The 25,148-nt window shown below is 44.4% G+C and overlaps 1 protein-coding gene across 1 annotated transcript in view; it reads right to left on the bottom strand.

Annotated features, from left to right (window-relative positions):
• LOC124778726 (serine-rich adhesin for platelets) overlaps positions 1–22,825 on the bottom strand; it is a 493,495-nt gene extending 470,670 nt beyond the window's left edge. The window contains exon 1 of the mRNA XM_047253663.1: positions 22,474–22,825. Within this exon, the coding sequence (XP_047109619.1) occupies positions 22,474–22,762 (289 nt within the window). The 5' untranslated portion in view covers positions 22,763–22,825. The remainder of the gene's footprint in view (positions 1–22,473) is intronic.
• Positions 22,826–25,148: the final 2,323 nt, after the last annotated feature.

Here is a 25,148-nt window from a genome sequence, read left to right as displayed (position 1 = left end):
ATGACGTTTCAACCCCTCTGCTTCGGTTATACGCATCGATTCTATTGTGAAGGGTGTCATAAAGATGTTGTATGCTCTCCTGAGGCAAGCCGGCCCACAACTGTTTTAACTGATCCCTGGTATCCTCAGTACTGCAACTGGGATGCAGTTTACGTCCGAGCTGGTGCTACAAATGTGCTATCGGGGAGAGATGTGGGCCACAGAAGCACCTCAACATCAGGCAGAAAGTCCATGGCATCACGATACTGCCTGTGTGTGTGTGTGTGTGTGTGTGTGTGTGTGTGTGTGTGTTTGGGGCTGAAGGGCGCTCAACGGCGACGTTATCAGCGCCCTTACACGTATTCCAAGAAACTAATGTGGAGAAAAGTGACTAAAACTGTTGTCACACAATGAGGAGGGAGCATATAAAATAGCAACCATTCACCCACTCCCACCCCACTCGTGTTGATCTATACAATCACTCTACCTCACACCTCTTGCCGCTCGGTCTGAGGCGCCTTGTCACGGACCGTGCAGCTTCCACCGTCGGAGGTTCGAGTCCTCCCTCGGGCATGGGTGTATGTGTTGTCCATAGCGTAAGATAGTTTAAGTAGTGTGTAGGCTTAGGGACCAAAGACCTCAGCGGTTTGGTCCCATTAAGACCTTACCACAAATTTCCAAATTTCACACACCTTAAGACAACGGAGAAGTGGTGAAAAGTGCTTATATATGGGATGAAAACAGAAGTAAAACCACAGAAGAACAAAAAGAAAGACACAAGGAAATGAGACTGGCCGATCACTAACAAAAAAATTGGCTGAGGCAATCACCTTGTTAACACATTAAGAACATGTGGTGTGTTTTTTACAGATTAACGCACCACATGTCATAAGGAAAGCGTGTAAACCGTCTGAAGATGAATCACGACGATTTGAAACCAGTAATGGTGCCCTTTGAATAAAGGAACTGAAAGTAAATTTGTGGCTGATTGCTGTCCTAACACCTTCAACATTTGTCTTCAAATAACAGCTACGCTCTCCATCATGTCATCATATGACAAAATTGCATTTTTTTCTTTGTGTGTGTGTGTGTGTGTGCGTGTGTGTGTGTGTGTGTGTGTGTGTGTGTGTGAAAATTAAATTATTTCAGGAATAGAAATAACAATTTTTCAATATCGTAATATGGCTTAAACAATTTATCTAGTTTAAGGTACAAGTGGTTTCAGATGACAAACTGTGGAACAAAACAGTCACTGTAGAAACACAACACATCAGAAAAACCACACCACGTGGTAAAAAGAAATGAATTCACAATTTTGTGTTTTTCAAATATCTGTAATTACGATTTAAAAACTAATAGTTACATGTATACAAACAGTAAAGAACATTCTTTATCTTTAACAGATGAAAAATAAAAGCCCACTGAAGATGCTGCAACTGCAGTGAAACATGTTTGGGTTGAAAAACAGAAATGTGTTTTAAGATTTTTGAGATTTTTGAAAACATAGTCAGCGATCTTAAAAGTAGTTAAAATTAAAATTTAAAACTGTCTTGATCGCAATCTTGTTAAAACATTTTTTTATTGGAGTGAGTGACCGGTTTCGACTCTATGAAAGAGTCATCTTCAGACTCCAGAGCAGTGGATGGACACTGCTAGATGAGTTCCGTCAAACCTCGACGCTCGTGTAACTGCAGTTACGGCGGAACTCATCTGGCAGTGTCCATCCACCGCTGTGGAGTTTGAAGATGACTTTCATAGAGTCGAAACCGGTCACTCACTCAAAAATATATATATATATATATATATATACAAGATTTCGATCAAGACTGTTTTAAATTTTAATTTTAAAATTGTGCTTTGCCAAAGGCGGACCCTATCCAAAAACATACACTAGGGAAATATCAGTGCATCCGTTCAAATGTGTGTGAATTCCTCAGGGACCAAACTGCTAAGGTCATTGGTCCCTAGACTTACACACTGCTTAAACTAACTTATGTTAAGATCAACATACACACCCATGCCCGAGGGAGGACTCGAACCTCCAATGGGAGGGGCCGCGCAATCCGTGACATGGCACCTCAAACCACGCGGCCACTGGGCGCGACTGAGCATCCGTAAATCATTAACATGGCGGGTTGGTGCATGAACCAACGCTGACGAAGAATATTTTCAACATTTCGTGTTAGAGTTTGAAGTGGTGTGTTGGTACGTTCACCTTTTGTCCCCCCCCCCCCCCCCCCCCGCCTCTTCGAATGATCCACAATGAAAGGTTGTAGAAAATGTGTATGTGTTCTTTAATGGAAATAAATGCTTTTGCGGATTTTTGTTCATATAACGTATTTAGAGCATATCTTTCACAATTCATAAATACATACCAACACGACGACCCGTCCCATCAGAGCTTAAGTCCATATTATGACAATAATTAAGAGTTTACCAAGGAAAATCGCCAAACAGCCGTACGTTTTGAGAAGATGTTTTATTTAGACAAGCAGTTTCGGCATCTCAGTAATGCCATCTTCAGGCCCCTATACACTTCGTGTCTACAGTGTGTTTCCGCAATAACGTGCGAAACTGTAAAAGGACATAGAGAATGCTCCACTGAACAATTTGAGATAAGGAACCTGGGGTAGGAGAAGCCAGCTTAAGGAGATAAGGAAGTAAACTTGCCTATTGCTTTCCAGAATGAAAATTGTCACTCTGCAGCGGAGTGTGCGCTGAAATGAAACTTCCTGGCAGATTAAAACTGCGTGCCGGACCGAGAGTCGAACTCGTGACTTATAGCCTTTCGCAGGCAAGTGCTCTACCAAGTTCGAGTCTAGGTCCGGCCCACAGTTTTAATTTGCCAAGATTTTTCTTGTCTATTGCTTTGTTTAGCATTACTGTTTTCCAGCATATTTACAACTAACATGGGTACTAGTTTACATGTACTGTGCTGTTTACTTGTACGCTCTTATTTCCTGCAAGGAAAAGAGGAGAACGAGCCTGATTACTAGGGAGTCATGATGCAGGTTTTGTTTACTTTTCTTGTCCATAAGGCGGCTCTGTTGTATCGTACTTAGATTGTCCCATGACAGAACGTGCTATGAATCAACGAGAGACCCATTTATTCCATTCATTACTCAGTGAGCCGGCCGATGTGGCCGTGCGGTTCTAAGCGCGTCAGTTTGGAACCGCGTGACCGCTACGGTCGCAGGTTCGAATCCTGCCTAGGGCATGGATGTGTGTGATGTCCTTAGGTTAGTTAGGTTTAAGTAGTTCTAAGTTCTAGGGGACTGATGACCTCAGTAGTTAAGTCCCATAGTGCTCAGAGCCATTTTTTCATTACTCAGTGCTATTCAGAGTCTTACAATGCAACGCATGGAACAGTGCCGGTACAGTATGTTCTGTTCGGTGGATTGGAAAGGGAGGTCCTATTCCATGGCCTGCGAGGTCACTTGACCTGAATCTGCTTGATTACTTCCTATGGGATATCTAAAGTCACCGGCATATGAGACCCCAGTATGTATGGAAATGGAATTAGTTGTCAGAATTGTAGCTGCATGGGATGTGATTCGAAACACACCAGGGATATTTGTCGGGGTACGCCAGAATCTTGTTCGTCGATGTCATGCTTGAATTGAGGTTGATGGCCATCAGTTTCAGCACATTTTGTAAGATACAATACAAATGATACGTTCATTGTGTCAATGATGATATTTGCAGTTAACTAACGTAATTAAAAAGGACTCAGTAATGTGATTTTATGCTATTACCTCCTTAAGCTGGCTTCTCCGACCCCAGGGTCCCTGCCTCAAATTGTTCAGTGGAGCATGCTCTACGTCCTGTTAAATTTTTTCACGCTCTTACGGAAGCACGCTCCAGACAGTCAGACATATCGTTACTTGCATAGTGGAGCCATCAGTTCCCGTGAATTCGGCTTTGACAAGTCTTCGAAGGAAACACTCCAAAAACGAGCTCACGGAAATTTGGAAATGTTCTGGTAAGTTACATGGCGCCGTGAAAGGCGCGGCTACCCCGCGTGGCGAATTAATGTATATCTATGGTTCAAATGGCTCTGAGCACTATGGGACTTAACTTCTGAGATCATCAGTCCCCTAGAACTTAGAACTACTTAAACCTAACTAACCTAAGGTCATCATACACATCCATGCCTGAGGCAGGATTCGAACCTGCCACCGTAGCTGTGGCGCGGTTCCACACTGAAGCGCCTAGAACCGCTCGGCCACTCCAGCCGGTTGTGGGGCGGCGGGACTGGTTTGTAAAAATAAATTGCTGCCTTATCCTTGTTTTGAATGTTGTAACATTCCTAGCTTTTAGAATGTTGTTAATGCTGTCTTTTGCCGTTCTCAACACTGGCTCTCTATTTACTTCTTGGCCCCCAGAAAGTGATTTAATAAAACATGGAGCCAGTAAATAGATATCCTAGTGCCCACTTTACCTGAGAATGATATTATAGCTGCAGCTTATAGCTCTGAGGAATTAGGAGATTGTCCGGGATTTCTAAATCAAAAACGGTTTTCCAAAATAGTTGAGTATATTCTGAAATTCACTGATATAAAACACAAGTATCCCTACAACCTAACTAACAGAGCAGTTCAGAGTCTAATGCGCTGATGCAACTATAAATGTCCGAATTAAATGTTAAAAAAGAATGCTCGCCATAATTTGATGAAAATATTTCATCAAACGCCACGCTAAATATTTGGTAGAATGTCTGTCCCGCGACGGCACGTGAAAATACGACAGTACGCAAACTGAAGCTAGATAATGAAAATCATCCCAGAATTAACACTTCACATGAAATGTTTTCATGGTTCCGCATATCTCTAGTAACTTATTACGGCACCCGAGGCTGTTTGTAGCAGATACACTGATGCGACGCGACTACCGACACAGATGGCGTGTCATTCAGCGTCTGGAGAGAACTGGGGCCTTGCTTCCTCGCGCAGTGTTCTTATATATAAAGCCGCGGTGCGGACGGCTGAGGGAACGCCTGATCAAATCCGCTCTCCCGACTAGCCGCTGGGCTAGTAACGCACCACTTCAAGTTACATAATAATTTATAGCTTCTTTGGCTGATGGCCGAAGAAGCTCTTAATTTAAACGTGCATTCAGCACGCAGGTAAGTATTGATAATAAAATTTTGACGTGGCTAAGTTAAATATTCTGGGCGAGAGAATTAATCTAATTACCCTGCACGCAGCAGATGAGCTCTGAACTGTCCTTTTTGAGATCCGCTATCGCTATAATTTTATAGGTATTAAAAAGAAACTTTACACATCTTCATAATCATAGCGGACCTCCAACCTATTTAAATCTAAACATCCTAGCCTTATTTACTAGCCTACTTAATCTATCTTGCTTCCTTCAGTTTTGAGATGAAAATCAGAAAATCATGAATTTCCACTAAAATCTTAATTTGTGCAATCCAAAGTACTGTTTTTATTAAATCATTATGAAAGATGAATCTAAATATAAGTTTTGAAGTCTCTAGCTCTTTTCTGTTGCGCCAATGATTTTTCCAGAAAAACGTCCAAATCTCGGAAATGGCTGAAGTTATCGAACTGATATTTAACACACATTAATCTAGTATTATTTCTGACATGCTAGAAAAGTTTTAGTTCATTTGCTTGATTTTTAAGGTATTGCGCAACATTTATGACGTCAGAGCTAGTTACAGCAGACTGGCTGGCACACAATGGAAACTGATGTGACTTTACTACAGCGTGAGTAGGCTGCTTCCCTACACGGTAGGATGGCACCAGTATGCAGGTAACGATATATCTGATTGTCTATATATGAAGTGCATACGAGCCTGAAGATGACATTATTGAAATGCGGAGACTGGTTGTCTAAATAAAATAACTGCTGAAAGCAGACAGCTGTTTAGCGATTTTCCTTCGTACATATTTGGCCGGCCACTGTCCCCTATCCACAATTGATCAACAAAGTTTATTAAGAATATCCTACCATAGAAATTAATGGCATATACAAGGCACCTATGTGGAAAAAATGTCCGCTTTTCTTATGCAAGGAGGAACGTCTTTGGTTCCCATAAACAGCACAATACCTGGCACAGTTATTTTCGTAATAAAATGTGATATTACACTCACACGGGACGTGTTTCCCATCGCGAAGCACGCCAGACGTGCTGTTCGCCGTGGCTGCTGCACGCTTTGAAACCATCCGCTACATGTCACGCAACGTGCTCCTCAACGTGATTTACGATCTCAGTGCTCTCCAGTGGCAGTTCCCGGCTGCATCTGGCGCATAATTCACGCGGTTACTTCAGGAAAATGGACACGGGTATAATAGCTACGCCACGCGGGATTAGCCGAGCGGTCTCAGAGGCGCTGCAGTCATGGCCTGTACGGCTGATCCCGGTGGAGGTTCGAGTCCTCCTTCGGGCATGGGTGTGTGTGTGTTTGTCCTTAGGATAATTTAGGTTAAGTAGTGTGTAAGCTTAGGGACTGATGACCTTAGCAGTTAAGTCCCACAAGATTTCATACACATTTGAACATTTTTTTGGAAAAAAGGCGAGAAGATGCCAAGAAAATATGTAAGAAGATTTGAGCAAGACTACAGTGTGTTCTGAATTCCTCACTCTTTTGGTGTCTGTACGTCAACAAATGTGACAACAAGCGATTGTTACCACCAGGTGTAGGCCTACCCCGGAGTGCTCGCTGACTTTCGCAGGAAGCTGCAGGCAGGGATCGTCCATCCACGCGGCTACTACGCCCATCCCACCCGGCTGCCTGCACGCTCGTCGGCGTGTATATTAAATTCCGTGCGCAAGAGCCCGTCACCCCGCCGACAGCGAGGCGGCGACAGGCGGCATGGAAATCTCGCGGCCCGCGCAGCCGGTTCTACCTGGGCACCGGGTGCGGGCTCTCGGCGCAATGCAGCGTGAGAAACCCCCTCTACCACTCACAGAGATCCTCGGAAGGCCGTCACGGTTGCCACAAAAACCACTCGACAGCGCCAGCACGGACGGGGCCGGCGACTGCGATGCCGCCTTCTGCCCGCGTCGCCGCGTGTCATCACGTAGCGCCTCGAGGCAGCCGTGGGAAATCGCAGACAACCGCGACCGAGCGCTCGCTCCCTGGGTCGCATCATCATACGGCGGTTTGTAATTAAGCGTACACAAGACCGTCGTTAGAAGTATGTCGACGCTCATGGTACTTGTGGAGGGGGTGTGGAAACCGAAGACAAGCATGTAGGCACCTTCATTACAGAAATCTCAGGGTACGTTTCACAATGAGGCTGAATGCCGAACAGGTGAACTATATTCCGTACACAGTACAACTACTGGTTGTTTTCCTGTCGAGTACAGTGAGAGAGAGAGAGAGAGAGAGAGAGAGAGAGAGAGAGAGAGAGAGAAGGGGGGGACGAAGACAATCGGTACGCCATCAAAAACTGTATAAGCGACAGTCAAGATGGAAAAAAAGGTACGCTACTGGCCATTAAAATTGCTACACCACGAAGATGACGTGCTACAGACGCGAAATTCAATCGACAGGAAGAAGAAGCTGTGATATGCAAATGATCAGCTTTTCAGAGCATTCACACAAGGTTGGCGCCGGTGGCGACACCTACAACGTGCTGACATGGGGAAAGTTTCCAACCGATTACTCATACACAAACAGCAGTTGACCGTCTCTGCCTGGTATAACGTTGTTGATCAAAACATGTCTCTGAGCACTATGGGACTTAACAAATGGCTCTGAGCACTATGGGACTTAACTTCTGAGGTCATCAGTCCCCTAGAACTTGGAACTCCTTAAACCTAACTAACCTAAGGACATCACACACATCCATGCCCGAGGCAGGATTCGAACCTGCGACTGTAGCAGTCGCGCGGTTCCAGACAATAGCGCCTAGAACCGCTCGGCCATCCCGGCCGGCGAAACGTTGTTCTGATGCTTCGTGTAAGGAGAAGAAATGCGTACCATCACGTTTCCGACTTTGATAAAGGTCGGATTGTAGTTTATCGCTATTGCGGTTTATCGTATCGCCACATTGCTGCTCGCGTTGGTCGAGATCCAATGACTGTTAGCAGAATATGGAATCGGTGGGTTTAGGAGGGTAATACGGTACGCCGTGCCGGATCCAACGGCCTCGTATCACTAGCAATCGAGATGACAGGCATCTTATCCGCATGGCTGTAACGGATCGTGCAGCCACGTCTCGATCCCTGAGTCAACAGACGGGCACGTTCGCAAGACAACAACCATCTGCACCAACAGTTCGACGACGTTTGCAGCAGCATGGACTATAAGCTCGGAGACCATGGCTGCCGTTACTCGTGACGCTACATCACAGACAGGAACGCCTGCGATGGTGTACTCAACGACGAACCTGGGTGCACGAATGGCAAAACGTCATTTTTTCGGATGAATCCAGGTTGTGTTTGCAGCATCGTGATGGTCGCATCCGTGTTTGGCGACATCACGGTGAACGCACATTGGAAGCGTGTATTCGTCATCGCCATACTGGCGTATCACCCGGCGTGATGGTACGTTTCAGATGTGTTACGGCCCGTGGCTTTACCTTTCATTCGATCCCTGCGAAACCATACATTTCAGCAGGATAATGCACGACCGCATATTGCAGGTCCTGTACGGGCCTTTTTGGATACAGAAAATGTTCGACTGCTGCCCTGGCCAGCACATTCTCCAGATCTCTCACCAGTTGAAAACGTCTGGTCAATGGTGGCCGAGCAACTGGCTCGTCACAATACGCCAGTCACTACTCTTGATGAACTGTGCTATCGTGTTGAAGCTGCATGGGCAGCTGTACCTGTACACGCCATGAAAGCCTTGTTTGACTCAATGCCCAGGCGTATCAAGGCCGTTATTACGGCCAGAAATGGTTGCTCTGATTTCTCAGGATCTCTGCACCCAAATTGTGTGAAAATGTAATCACATGTCAGTTCTAGTATAATATATTTGTCCAATGAATACCCGTTTATCATCTGCATTTCTTTTTGGAGTAGCAATTTTAATGGCCAGCAGCGTAAATAATCTGTTCATTACTTCATACATAGTCCCATCGTGAGACAAGACGGTCAATGCCTTCATGGAAAAATGTTTCTGGTTGCCTACTTAAGCATGATTTTACCCAAGCGTGCACTTCTTCGAGGCAAATCGACTACCAACAATGTGTTTCATCGGAGCTCCAGAGATATGGAAATCGCGTGGGGAGAGATCGGTTCTGTATGGAGGAGTGCAAAACTTCCGTAGAGTAGTCGAAACAACAGGTGCGCCAGCTCCGGGAAAATCATGACGATCTTTTTCTCTGATTGCAAGGGCCCACTGGTCACAGATTTCCTTGAACGCGAGGCCACAATTACCGCACAATGTAAAATCTGAAGCGCACCATTAAGTTCAAACGCAAAGGAATGGTGATGGGAGGCACCATTCTGTTGCAAGATAACGCCCTCCCATATGTTGCCAAGGTTGTTTGGACTACTTTGCAGAAATTCGCTGTAGTACTTGACTACTACGAAAATATGCAGTTCAGTTGGTATGCCGCATTAAAAACTCTCCAGAACGCTTAGTTTTTGCTACGATTTGTTGGATAAAAGGCTCTGGGAATTGGAAATCGGCAGATATAAATGTTACCGACTGACATTATTCTTAGGCCCAGTAAATGGAAGAAAACACAGGTCACACTCGTCTACAAGACGGTTAGTGAAAATGATCCACAAAACTACAGTCCAATATCCTTGACATCAATTTTTTGTAGAATCTTAGATCGTATTCTGAGCTCAAAAATTAACAGGTATCTCGAACAGAATGACTTCCTCCATGCCAACCAACACGGATTGCGAAAACGTCGATTATCTGAAACCCAACACACACTTTTATCAAGTGACATACTGAAAGCTTTGGATCAAAGCAATCAGGGAGATGCAATATTTCTTGATTTACGAAAAGCATTTAACTCAGTACCACAGCTATGCTTATTGTCAAAATTACGGTCATATGGCTTATCAAGTCAAATTTGTGACTGGATTAAGGACTTTTTGGTAGGGAGGACGCAGCATGTTATCTTTGATGGACAGCCATAGTCACAAATAACTTCGGGCGTGCCCCGGAGAAGTGTGTAGAGATACTTGCTGTTCACGTCGTATATTAATGATCTTGCGGACAATGTTAATAGTAACCTCAGGCTTCTTGCAGATGATGCAGTGAAGTATAATGAAGTAGTGTTTGAAAGAAGATCTTGATAAGATATCAAAGTGGCGTAAAGATTGGCAGCTTGCTTAATTGTTCAGAAATTTAAAACTGTCCCCTTCACAGAACGAGAAAACGTAGTATCCTATAACATCCATGGGGCACAGGTGCAATCGGCTAACTCTTACAAATACGTGCGTATAACATTTTGTAGGAATAAGAAATGGAATGATCGCATAGGCTGAGTCGTGCATAAAGGAGGTGGTAGACTTCGGTTTATTGGTAGAATACAGGGAAGTTCAATCAATCTACAAAGGAGATTGATTAGAAATCACTCGTGCGACCCATTCTAGAATATTGCTCAAGTGTGTGGGATACGTACCAAATACGACTAACAGGGTGTATAGAGAGAAGGACAGGTCGAATGGTCACAGGTTTGTTTGAGACAAAGAAGGTCAGCACAAACGGTCACAGGTTTGACTCGTGGGAAAGCGTCACAGATACTGAAGGAACTGAACTGGAAGACTCTTGAAGATAGACGTAAACTATTCCGAGAAAGTCTACTGATCAAGTTTCATGAAACGGTTTTATATGAAGACTCTAGGAATATACTAAATCCCCCAACGTATCGCTAACTCAGGGATCGTGTTGACAAGATTTTTGGGAATACAGCTAGCAGTCGTTGATATCTTATTATTTAAAAAAAGGGGACCGCAGAAAATGTGACAATTATCGAGGTATTAGTCTCATGAACTCTGTTATTAGATTTTCATATATCTTGTCTTCAAATAGATTAAAGATACTGTCGGAAACGTTTCTTACCGAAGAACAGAATGGGCTTCGTATGGGAAGATATTGTTAAGACAGTATTTTTCCAGACTGCCAAATTATTGAAGAACACAGAGAATACAGTCATCCCATGTGCCAGCAGTTCGTAGCTACTATAAATCGCCTCTCCTCAAAAAAGTTAGAAAAGAGACAGTACTAAAATTTTATCACGTGATGGCAGTCCCAGTTCTACTATATGGGTCAGAGACGTGAACTCCAACTGCCAGTCAAAGGAAGAGGATTGAGACAGCAGAGATGAGACTCCTAATATTGGATAAAAAATAGTGAAATAAGGAACGAACTGGGTGTTAAAAGCAAAATATGAAGAGATGGACAGATCAGCTGCATCCCACTTGAAATGGGAATAGGAAAGGACGACTGAACTTAAACTGGATATTCTGATGATGAGTAAAAAAAAAGCAAACGTGGAAAAAATCAAGTTTCGCAATATTTTCTGGAAACCGCCAGACTGGCGTAATGTCTGAATATTTATTCAATACTAGCTTAGTGCGCACTGCTTCGCTCGCGTAGACTGTATGGCCAGCAGAGATTTCTTTTTTTGATTTGGTTTTTATTTAATCGAATTTTTGTGTTGGTCACAAATTGCAACACCTTCTAAGCTTTTCGCGCTAGTTAAGACAATATTAAGACAATACAAACATGGTCTTTTCCCAATGTACTTCTGACCAAAAAGCGTTTCTGGTAGCTGGAGTCCAAAATTTTTGTTAATCATGCCTTTTGCGTTCTAGTGGAGATATTTCCATAGCAAGTTTCATCCCCTAACAAATACACTCCTGGAAATTGAAATAAGAACACCGTGAATTCATTGTCCCAGGAAGGGGAAACTTTATTGACACATTCCTGGGGTCAGATACATCACATGATCACACTGACAGAACCACAGGCACATAGACACAGGCAACAGAACATGCACAATGTCGGCACTAGTACAGTGTATATCCACCTTTCGCAGCAATGCAGGCTGCTATTCTCCCATGAAGACGATCGTAGAGATGCTGGATGAAGTCCTGTGGAACGGCTTGCCATGCCATTTCCACCTGGCGCCTCAGTTGGACCAGCGTTCGTGCTGGACGTGCAGACCGCGTGAGACGACGCTTCATCCAGTCCCAAACATGCTCAATGGGGGACAGATCCGGAGATCTTGCTGGCCAGGGTACTTGACTTACACCTTCTAGAGCACGTTGGGTGGCACGGGATACATGCGGACGTGCATTGTCCTGTTGGAACAGCAAGTTCCCTTGCCGGTCTAGGAATGGTAGAACGATGGGTTCGATGACGGTTTGGATGTACCGTGCACTATTCAGTGTCCCCTCGACGATCACCAGTGGTGTACGGCCAGTGTAGGAGATCGCTCCCCACACCATGATGCCGGGTGTTGGCCCTGTGTGCCTCGGTCGTATGCAGTCCTGATGGTGGTGCTCACCTGCACGGCGCCAAACACGCATACGACCATCATTGGCACCAAGGCAGAAGCGACTCTCATCGCTGAAGACGACACGTCTCCATTCGTCCCTCCATTCACGCCTGTCGCGACACCACTGGAGGCGGGCTGCACGATGTTGGGGCGTGAGCGGAAGACGGCCTAACGGTGTGCGGGACCGTAGCCCAGCTTCATGGAGACGGTTGCGAATGGTCCTCGCCGATACCCCAGGAGCAACAGTGTCCCTAATTTGCTGGGAAGTGGCGGTGCGGTCCCCTACGGCACTGCGTAGGATCCTACGGTCTTGGCGTGCATCCGTGCGTCGCTGCGGTCCGGTCCCAGGTCGACGGGCACGTGCACTTTCCGCCGACCACTGGCGACAACATCGATGTACTGTGGAGACCTCACGCCCCACGTGTTGAGCAATTCGGCGGTACGTCCACCTGGCCTCCCGCATGCCCACTATACGCCCTCGCTCAAAGTCCGTCAACTGCACATACGGTTCACGTCCACGCTGTCGCGGCATGCTACCAGTGTTAAAGACTGCGATGGAGCTCCGTATGCCACGGCAAACTGGCTGACACTGACGGCGGCGGTGCACAAATGCTGCGCAGCTAGCGCCATTCGACGGCCAACACCGCGGTTCCTGGTGTGTCCGCTGTGCCGTGCTTGTGATCATTGCTTGTACAGCCCTCTCGCAGTGTCCGGAGCAAGTATGGTGGGTCTGACACACCGGTGTCAATGTGTTCTTTTTTCCATTTCCAGGAGTGTATTTCTTCACACCTAACTGAGAGGTGAAATGCCAATTTTCATAAAATAAGCTTTAAAATTAATGAAATATTTTCTTAAAAAGTTTCATTCCCTATTGCGCTTCCTTAGGGATGGAATTTTCAGAAACACTGAAACACAAAGTTTTTTTTTTTTTTTTTTTTTTTTTTTTTAGTTTCTAACCGAGAAGTCAAATGTCAATTGTAATAGATGTAGTCGTAAAACTGTAATTACTTGTTTTCAAAAACATTTCACTCGCTATTGTACCCCCTTAGTGGTTCAATTTCCAAAAAATGCTGAAAACGTGTTTTTTTTTTATTTTCTGACAGAGGAACCAAATACCAGTTTTCGTAGATCTAGCTCCAAAATTGCCTTAATAGCGTGATTCTTAGGAAAAAAAAAAAAAACTTCGTCTCCTATTTCACCCCCCTTAGGGCTGGAATTTAGAAAAATCCCTTCTTAAACGACGCCTACAGATAAGATCCACGCCTACTAAAATTTCAAGCTTGTGTCCATAGCTGTTTGGGGTGGGCGATGATGACTCAGTCAGGGCACTGTCTTTTACACAGAAGAGGCAAAGAAACCGGTACACCTGCCTAATACCATGTAGGGCCCCCGCGAGCACGCAGAATTACCGCAACGCGGCGTTGCATGGACACGACTAATGTCTGAAGTAGTGCTGGAGGGAAGGAGGGAATTGACACCATTAATCCTGCAGGGCTGTCGCTAAATCCTTAAGGGTACGAGGGGGCGAAGATCTCTTCTGAACAGCACGTTGCAAGACATCCCAGGTATATAATGTTCATGTTTAGGGAGTTCGGTGGCCAGCGGAAGCGTTTAAACTGAGAAGAGTGTTCCTGGAGCCACTCTGTAGCAAGTCTGGATCTAGGGGGTGTCGCACTGTCCTACTGGAATTGCCCAAGTCCGTCGGAATGCACAATGGACATGAATAGATGCAGCTGATCAGACAGGATGGTTACGTACGTGTCACCTATCAGAGTCGTATCTAGACGTATCAGGAGTCCCGCATCACTCCAACTGCACACGCTTCACACCATTACAGAGCCTCCACCAGTGAACAGTCTTCTGTTGAAATGCAGGTTCCATGGATTCGTGAAGTTGTCTCCATACCCGTACACGTCCATCCGCTCAATACAATTTCAAACGAGACTCGTCTGATCAAGTAATATGTTTCCAGCCATCAGCAGCCCAATGTCGGTGCTGATGGGCCCAAGCGAGGCGTAAAGCTTTGTGTAGTGCAGTCATGAAAGGTACAGGAGTGATCCTTCTGCTCCGAAAGCCTATATCGATTATGTTTAGGTGAATTGTTCGCACGCTGACACTTGCTGATGGCCCAGCATTGACATCTGCAGCAATTTGCGGAAGGGATGCACTTCTGTCACGTTGAACGATTCTCCTCAATCGCCGTTGGTCCCGTTCTCGCAGGATCTTCTTCCGGCCGCGGCGACGTCGGAGATTTGATGTCTTACCGTATTCCTGATATTCACGGTTCTCTCGTGAAATGCTCGCACGGGAAAATCCCCACTTCATCGCTTTACCTCGGAGATGCTGTGCCCCATCGCTCGTGCGCCGATTATAACACGACGTTCAGACTCACTTAAGTCTTGATAACCTGCCATTGTAGCAGCAGTAACCGATCAACAACCAGACACTTGTTGACTGTAACACCACGTTCAAACTCAAATCTTGATAACCTTCCATTGTAGCGGCAGTAACTGATCTAACAACTGCGCCAGACACTTTTTGCCTTACATAGGCGTTGCCGACCGCAGCGCCGTATTCTGCCTGTTTCCCCGTCTCTGCATTTGAATACGCATGCCGATACCAGTTTCTTTGGCGCTTGAGTATATGTATAGAGAGGAAGACTATTCTCACTGTTTTTTGGAATGAAGTCTTTAATGACAATCCATTTAGGTTTATCGTGTACGTGAAATTCTCCTGTCTCTACATATTGCATACGCAGAGCGCAGCCCGGCTCGCCACACGGCCAGGTCCGAGGCGAGGGCCACCCGACCGCGGCACGCAGCCTGGCCTGCGCAGTGCGTGTACGCACACACGCGCGAGGCACGCAAGGCGCCGGGTCGGCGCCGGCAGTCTCCACCGCGGCGCGACCGCCCCCGCCCCCGCTGCAGGCCACATTCCGTCACGCGGGCCGCGCTCCCCGCGGTAATCCGGCAGATTAGCCACGGCGCGGCTGCCGGGCCGTCTCCCACCGCACCGCGTCCAAGGACGGACGTTCCGGCGATGCACGGCTGCCTCCCTGGCGTCCTGCCCTTTTTGCCTCGAGAAGAGGCGAAACGTCGCACGGCCGCTCAAGCGGCTTCTATCCCCTCACGTTTCCCTTATTTGCATGGAAAATCGAGGATGCGGGATGCCACCATTCCTAGAGGACACGATTCGTTCGCGGAAACAGTTTTTAAGGGTTCGCGCTGTGGACGAGGTGACTGGGGCGTCAGTACAGGTCTTAAGCAGAGGCAAACCTTCAGCTTCAAACCCGATTTTCCTATTTTCTGCCTGCGACTTCAATCCACTTTCCAGTTATCTTGACAACACCGTGTGTAGCTCTTTTAAGGTCGTCTTGGCTCTCATTCATGAGGGCAGCACTAGCCATAATACGAATGATCAATTCGCCTCTTGCGTTTACTTTTTCTTTGTAGACTACGCGTTTCAACCGCTCTGTAACCAAAAATCCGAAGGGGATAAGGTTCGGGGACCTTGGTCGCCAAAGAATGTTATCACTTCCGCCGATCCACGTCTGGCCATCGTTTCATTTAGATGATGTGTCACCTGACTACTAAAAACGTGGGAGGCCCCATCATGCTGAAAGAACATATCCATCCGTTAGCCGAAAGAACCTCTTCCAATAATCTACATCTGAAACTTCCTGGCAGCTTAAAACTGTGTGCCGGACCGAGACTCGAACCTGGGACCTTTGCCTTTCGCGGGGCAAGTGCTATACCAACTGAGCTACCCACGACCCCTTCTCATAATTTTACTTCCGCCAGTACCTCGTCTCCTACCTTCCAAGGTTTACAGAAGCTTTCCGAGTTCGAGTCTCGGTCCAGCACACAGTATTAATCTGTCAGCAAGTTTCATATCAGCGCACACTCCGCTGCAGAGCGAAAATCTCATTCTGGAAACATCCCCCAGGCTGTGGCTAAGCAATGTCTCCGCAATATCCTTGCTTTCAGAAGTGCTAGTCCTGCAAGGTTCGCAGGAGAGCTTCTGTAAAGTTTGGAAGGTAGGAGACGAGGTACTGGCGGAAGTAAAGCTGTGAGGACGGGGCGTGAGTCATGCTTGGGTAGCTCAGTTGATGCCGCCACGGTAGCTCAGCGTGTTCGGTCAAAGGGTTAGCAGCCCTCTGTAATAATAAAAACTGAGTTAATCGATCAACAACGAACTTCAACGGATGTATTACGACATCCGCCCCGAGCAGATGCAACGAACAAAAGCGAACAAAATGAGATTTAAAAAAGTTGGTAGAGCACTTGCCCGCGAAAGGCACAGGTCCCGAGTTCGAGTCTCGGTCCGGCACACAATTTTAACCTGCCAGGAAGTTTCATATCAGTGCACACTCCGCTGCAGAGTGAGAATCTCATTCTGGAATCTACGTCTATCTGCATACTCCGAAAGCAATCGTATGGTGTGTACTGGAGGGTATCACAACTTGTCATTTCCTTTTCTGTTCCTCTCGCCAGCAGAGCGACGGGAAAACGACTGTCTATATGCCTCCGTATGAGACCTAATTTCTCGTCTCTTATCTTCGTGGTCCTTACACGTATGATATGTTGGCGGCAATAGGACAGTTCTGCTGTCAACTTCAAATACCGGTTCTATAAACTTTCTCAGTAGTGTTCCTCGAAATGAATGTCGTCTTCTCTCCACAAATTCCCAATTGAGCTCCCGAAGTATATCCGAAAGACTTGCTTGCTGATCGAACCTACCGGTAACAAATCTAGCAGATCACCTCTGAACTGCTTCGATGTCTTCTTTCAATCCGACCTGGTGCCGATCTACATCTACATGTATACTTTGCAAATCACATTTAAGTACCTGGCAGAGGCTTCATCGAGCCACCTTCACAATTCTCTATTATTCCAATCTCGCATAGCGCGCGGAAAGAATGAACACGTATATCTTTCCGTACGACCTCTGATTTCCCTTATTTTATCTTGGTGATCGTTCCTCCCTATGTAGGTCGGTGTCAACAAAATATTTTCGCATTCGGAGGAGAAATTTGGTGATTGGAATTTCGTGAGAAGATTCCGCCGCAACGAAAATCGCCTTTCTTTTAATGATGTCCAGACCAAATCCTGTATCATTTCTGCGACATTCTCTCCCATATTTCGCGATAATACAAAAGTGCTGCCCTTCTTTGAACTTTTTCGATGAACTCCGTCAGTCCTATCTGGTAAGGATACCACACCGCGCAGCAGTATTCTAAAAGAGGACGGACAAGCGTATTGTAGGCAGTCTCCTTAGTAGATCTATTACATTTTCCAAGTGTCCTGCCGATAAAAATCGAGCAGTACTCAAAAATAGGTCGCACCTACATGCGGTCTCCTGCACAAGTGAACCACTCTTTCCTAAAATTTTTCCAATAAACCGAAATGGACTTTTTGCCTTCCCTAACAGAGTCCTCACACGCTCGTCCCATTTTATATTGCTTCGCAACGTTACGCCCAGTTATTTCAACGACGTGACTGTGTCAAGCAGGACACTACTAATGCAGTATTCGAACACTGTGTGTTTGTTTTCCTACTCAGCCGCATTAACTTACATTTTTCTACATTTTTACATTAACGACCAGGTGCCAATCGTCACACCAACTAGAAATTTTGGAAGCTTGCAAGTTTTCACGAAAGTGAGAACATTTTTTTTCTTTTTTAATAAACTTTTATTATCATCTTATGAAGTTACGTAGTTAATTCAACAAATCATTTGATGCTTGATACACTTCATTGCGGCCAAGTGCTATTGGCAGCCGACCTGCTGCTGCTGCTGCTGCTGTTGAACTGTTTGATAACCGGCGTGCTTGCTGACATTCACCACAACAGGCCCAATTAACTGATTGACTGTCATACCAAACGCCACACATTTACAGAAAAGCCTTCTTGAAAATGTCTCCACAGGGCATATGGGTTTCCGCTGGACCATCGAAGTGAGTTACGAGTTTTACTGATATCGTCAGTAAAAATTATTCATGGGTTTTGAGTGTGCTTGTTGAAGGATTACTGACTAATATCTTCTGTTTCATCCACATTCTTCATCTGCACGTTGAGATAAGGCATGATTGCTCAGCACAGCGTCAGTCTCTCACAGGGTAATGGAAACACAACACACTTGAATCTGGTACTCTATGGTTAGGAAATCGCCTCCAGTGTCCTCTATAAGCAGCAGTATCGTCACCGTTAGAAATGCTGTGCACAAATACAGCTGTGAATTCATATAGCGTGCTGAAACGATACATCAGAATTGCGTAACAAATCACAATTACTGCTGAAAAATTTGCTTATGTGAACTCAAGCACAGCTTTGCAACTTGAACTTAAAAAAATGACGATCGATAAATACACCCATGATAACTGGAGTACCAATACTCGAAATAGGAGCTTACCACCGTATCCAGTTGCATCTCAGTAAAAAAAAAGTAAAGTCTGTATTCGGGCTAGTAGTCTGACTAGGTAGAATACAGCATTTCGTCGTCGCGGCGCTATAAAGGAGGAGGGCAGTACGCCCATCGAACCGGCTGCGGTAAAGATCCTTGCAACTTATTTCATAGCAGGCTGACTGGACCTGCGGCGGTACTGGAGAGAGTGGAACGAGGAAAAATCCCCACCCCTCTCTAGGACTGAACCCAGAACCTCTAAAGCCGAAGTCTAGTGGCCCGCCTGCTACACCACAAAAACCACTTATATTTCAGTAACAAAAATTTGACATGTCACATGGAATGTTTTACTCGAGTTATTGTATACTACATCTTCCCCTTCGCTCTCAACCTTTGAGGCACCACAGCTCAGACATACAAGATAATGTTTTGAATACACGGTTCTCGAGTCCGTCGCTGCATAACGTGCAAATTCCACTGCGGCAACTGGCTAGTTGCCAATAGTGCCCAACGATGTCGAGTTATTTCCCAGAGAGAAAACTGTGAAATTTACACAACTGATAAAATAAAAAACAAACCATGACTTGCTTAATCTTTACGGAGGTTTCAATACTACTATGAATATTTTCATCAGAAGTACGTCTTGTTACATTAGTTACACTGAATCATGTTACATGAATCCCGAGCTGACAAGCTCAAGTAACAAACAGTAACTACAATTAAAATGTCCATTGAACAGTCAAAGTCAGATAGGTATGGTTGTTGTTCAGTTCGATGTTTTCCTCTGTTGAACGACAATACCTCTCTCACTTTTACCATTTCCATGGACATTTTAATTTAGTTTATCATGAAACTAGAGTTGTTTTACTCGTTATTGACATAACATGTTTAAAGGTAATCAGTGTAAGGGGTATGCACTTCTGAAGAAGATACTCATAGTGGTATAGGAACCTACGTCAAGTTTAAACAAATAAACTTCTGGCAATTGGTTGGTTGTTTATTTTATCAATTTAAGGTACTCACAGTTGCTGTGAGCCATGTTCAAGACTGTGAATTTACACAACGTTATCCGGAGGCAGTTCCGAAAGCTGTACACTCAACAAATTCGCTGAGAAAGTCCGAAGCGCCATATCAGAATCACTTCTTGGTAAGCAACGTACTCTTTTTCGTTAAGACCTCGTACAAGCAGTTGAGGAATCACGCGATCCGTAATAGTTCACTGTAAGTCTGGCTTTATCGCAATATAAGGACAGTGAAATGGTAGTTTTAATTTGTTGTTTATGAGTCACGTGCACTAGCTTCTGACAATGAACAACAGCTTTACACAAATTATATTTCATTAACACAAAGGCTGTTCAGACAGTCTATCCGGAGCCACCTAACATTCTTCACGTGCCCTGTGCCCCTGTAGCAGGCATGTAATCTACTTGGAGACAAATCGTCGACGCTGTGTGAGAAGACTACATTAAAAAATGGCAAGAGCGGCACTGTAACATGAGTGACCATAAAAATCAAATCTTACCAGCAATGAAGAGCCAATAATACAAGACAAACTTTGGTAAACTGACCACATGGTCCGTATATCTGAGTCTCGTCTCACTAAGCTAAGCATGCGAATGGACAACGTACGCAGGCGGATAGCTGCTGTCCTAACGTGTCCACTTGAAGATTTGAGTCAAGGTAACACGTCTCTGTGCTTCAACAGCGCCACTCCGCCCGATTTAACGAAAGATGTACTTGGTAGACCCTTGTGTGGTTGCGAGTAGGTGTCGGAAATTACCATACACCAATCTCTGCTTTCACTTTCAAGCAGTGGAAAACGTACGAATAATATCCCTTACAAGGGAATTGTTTGTAGATGAGTCAGTTGGGATGAAAATGATAACATGAGACAGCCAAGAGAGAGAGAGAGAGAGAGAGAGAGAGAGAGAGAGAGAGAGAGAGAGACTATCGGCTGATAGTCCAGGATAAGTCACTAAGTGCCTCAGTCTGAAAACTAGTCACCAAAATCCTACGCATCACCACCCACACAGGCTGTCTGCCGCCGAGACGGCTGGTAATCACTGTGACGTCACCTTCCCTCTCGCTCTCAAGGCAGTCGACTTTACATCTGGAGTTCTTATTGCACCCTGCTTAATTTCGTCTTACTACGTGTGCCAGTAAAAGTATCCCGAAAATGTCTACATGCTTTTGTAGGCGCTGTTAGTTCTCAAATTCACCGTTATGTTAAAAGTCACATATAACTGGGTCAGACTGACATGGTCGCGAAAGATAATAAGTCTATTCGCCAATTAGCCATTCGTGGCGAGTTTTTCAATGTCAGCAAACGCTTTAAAGGTGTGAGGCACTAGCTTAAAAAGGCATTCGAGAAGTATGGAAACTAGAAGCCACAGTTTAATAGCTGCGCGCTGATTTTCTTCTAATTTATGAAGGCTTGTTGTATCATTGCGATTTTCTTTAACTAATCATTATACTTCTGTTGTTATCTGACAGCAAAATTCATTTACTGACAATAATATACTATTACAATATTTTTTATCGTAATGTTTGATGTCCTCTGTGTGTTCGATTTATTTGTCATCGTTATTTTAGTCTTGTTCGTGTTTATTTTCAGTTTGTAGTTGTCCAAGACATCAGATAATATTTATAAAATACCGGCGTAGTACATGTCCTTTTCAGAAATTGCTAGGACTATCATATCAAGAGCAAATCGAATACAATACCACTGATGTCGCTTTTCATTGTATTGCACTTCATACAAATAAGTAAGTACGGAGAGAGGACCACTTTGTCGACTATTTCTCCTTTAATTACTACCATCATGTTCATATTGTAGCTCTTCTTAATTTCAGTGCTTGTACAAAGAAATTGGAGAAAATCTCCGCCTTATTCAATATATGACTTTTATTTGCACATATATTTCGGCAGTTTATGTGTTATCTTCACTGTGATTTTTAAAATTATTCTGCCTCATATACCTCTATCAATTTCTAGTGTCAGATACAACATAATTCAACTGGTCATAGGTCCTGATTTAAAGTTGTACTGTTCGTTTTGTAAAAACTTATTTTACCACTACAGCTTTTTTAAGTAATGCATACGTATGATAAAGTTTTTATTTTATTTCAGTTTCTGCAATCATCGGAATACAGCTACTACTCTATTCACAATTTTTAATTATTCACCTGATTAAAACAGCTCTTCGATATTCTTCACAATGAAAACAAATTCGTTAAAAATATCGAATTTTATAAACAGTATGTTCAGCATTATAAAGCACATGATTTAGTTCCAAATTTTGAACTTCGAAAAGTATCATTCGCATTATTAAAATTACTTTTTTGGGTACGTAAAAATAAATTTAATCTTTCTTAATACACATTTCTTTATAAGAACAGTGTTTTTCTCCAGCTTCTTCGAAAGAAAAATAAAAGAGGTGTCTTTACGAGGAATTTATAGTGAGGTTACAAAAAATAAAAACTATTTATAATACCTCCACAAGCGTTGTATTTAGTTCACGTACCAATCACAGATTCGCGCGCAATTTTACGTACGTAACACTTCAACATCGCAGGAACTTTTCACATGCCATGAAAGCTTTCTTATAATGAAAGTACCCTCGCTACATGTGATTCCAATTGTACTCACGGACTGTGACAGTTTTGGGATCGAACGCCGACACCTTCTCCTCGACGAGGTCAGTCCTTGTCCGTAGTTTGGTCGCCCTTTCGGAAACATCTTGAAGCTGTTTAGCGAGGTCATCGAATATGTCGTTTGCTATAACAACTAGCGAAGCCAACTGTCGCAACGCATTGCTGAGCGTATTATTCGTCACTGCTTCCAGCTCATGTTCCGTGACCACCGGCGCGATTTCTTCCTCGTGCGAAATCTGCCGGCTCAGGTAAATCGGCTCGACAACGCGCTGAATAAACGGCATAGTTATTCTTCTGTGACGTTCTGCCTCGTTTGATCTTCATTCCCGCTTGAATTTTATCGAGAACTTAAGGTTCGTCCATTTTGCCGTTTCATTTGTTCCCGCCAGCCGACACGCGCACCACTCGCACCGCACACTTTGAAGTTTACGCCAAGACTGCCCAACGAGCACCTGGCCAGTGGGCTGCAGTAGTGCCAACGCTGCGGAGAAAGACTGGTTCTCTTAGCAGCGCCGATCGAGCCACCTGGCGGAGAAAAGTTCTTGAGTGTAGTTAACAGACGCGTTTTGTCCAGAACTGAAGTTTTAAGTGTAAAATTGTGTGTTTGGGATGGATGAAGGATTTGAAGGGGTAAATTAATTGATTCATCAAACTTTTCAAACATGTATTCGTAGTTTGTGCATTACTTTGATCATTATGATATATTGTAGGTCACATCCCTCCAGTAGTATTTTATGTATAATGTGTTGTATGACTTTCACCCGTGTTGTCATTAAATGAATCCATGTTACTTGTATTTTATCACATTTTCTTTACCGTGATATATCTTTCGAGTTTTAGGCTCACATTCAAATGTCCACATAAATGCGGAAGTTCGCAACATGCGGTGAGATATGAAACATGATAATATTCGCATACCGTGAATTTATGCTTGTTTAATGACTGGTAGCAGCATTAGACAAACCCGATTTTTATTGTGCAGGTACAGATGGTCGATCTCTTAACGCAGCGCCGGCCGGAGTGGCCGAGCGGTTCTAGGCGCTACAGTCTGGAACCGCGCGACCGCTACGGTCGCAGGTTCGAATCCTGCCTCGGGCATAGATGTGTGTGATGTCCTTAGGTTAGTTAGGTTTAAGTATTTCTAAGTTAAATAAAATATGGCGTTTCAGTCTTCGATCGCTATTCTTTATTTTCAATTACCGGTTCCGGGCTAGCTGCCCATCTTCAGATCATATATTGCAGTTACAGAGTAACTTGTCCGTACAGAAAAATCTGTTCGCTGTCTTAAGGAACCGGTAATTGAAAATAAAGAATAGCGATCGATGACTGAAACGCCATATTTTATTTAATGAACGATATCAGAATTCCCATTAAGACTATCATGTCTAGTTTTGGTATTTCTAAGTTCTAGGGGACTCATGACCTCAGAAGTTAAGTCCCATAGTGCTCAGAGCCATTTGAGCCATTTCTTAAGGCAGCAACAATATTCGTTAACACTGCCACGGCCGGCCGCGGTGGTCTAGCGGTTCTGGCGCTGCAGTCCGGAACCGCGGGACTGCTACGGTCGCAGGTTCGAATCCTGCCTCGGGCATGGGTGTGTGTGATGTCCTTAGGTTAGTTAGGTTTAAGTAGTTCTAAGTTCTAGGGGACTTATGACCTAAGATGTTGAGTCCCATAGTGCTCAGAGCCATTTGAACCATTTTTGAACACTGCCACGTCCTAGTACGTTGCAAAAACAGTAGCTTTTGTAGCATAACAAGTAGGTCACCTGTTTTTTCTAGGGGCTTCTGCTGATTTTAAGGCAACAACAATGATGAAATTTTGTTTGTGTGTGGGCTCAAGCTTCTAAACATGTTACAAACGAAAACACGGTCTGTTGTAGACTGTGTATTAATGTCTTTATTTACCTGGAGTGATTAGTAATTTCGACTCCGCGTTACTACCAAGCACCTGAAATTGAAATATACCAACTGGAAAGAGAATAACACTGTCTGCATATGTACATTGCTATGTAGATGTAAAACAATACACAGATCGCATTCACATAACCACATGTTGTAGCTGTACTTACAGGTTTAACATGAACTTATGTACATCACGTTTTATATTGTGTGAGTATCGGATCAATGTGACACATATAGGATCCTGGCTCGAAAAGTCTAAATACGGCATCTTTAATTTCTACCACTGAAAAGTACATTCGACTAGCCCTACGGATACAAAAAAGTATAAAGGAACTTCCTGAAACAAAGCTTACTTCAAATTTAAAGGCATGTACTTGTACAAAGCTACACTGACGTCGGACCATGTTTTACGGTGCATTTTTTCTAGGCATTGTAAATCAGTTCTAAAAATGACTTCACAGAAACTCAAGTGCTAGGCCTTCTTCCTGCTTTTGGAGAAAATGCGTCATTTGATGAACTTGTACACTGTATTGACCATGTGGAATTCTGAGGTGCCCTGAATGGCGTTGGGATTTAGGCCGTTCTGGATAGCAAAATCGAAGACGACTATAAAGCAGAAGAAAAAGAATAAGCAGAGCCGATTCCATCTATGGCTCCAAACGTGCGAAAGACGTTCTCCACGTACAGCCTCAGAAAAGAAGTAGGTGATGATGTATTTTCGGCTTTCGTCACAGCAGAAAATCCGATGGACCAAACACGCTGGACA

The sequence above is a fragment of the Schistocerca piceifrons genome, chromosome 1 (genome assembly GCF_021461385.2).
Source record: "Schistocerca piceifrons isolate TAMUIC-IGC-003096 chromosome 1, iqSchPice1.1, whole genome shotgun sequence".
NCBI classification, from domain to species: domain Eukaryota; kingdom Metazoa; phylum Arthropoda; class Insecta; order Orthoptera; family Acrididae; genus Schistocerca; species Schistocerca piceifrons.
Note: the sequence above shows the minus strand (reverse complement) of the source record. Positions and strands in the feature narration are given on the sequence as shown.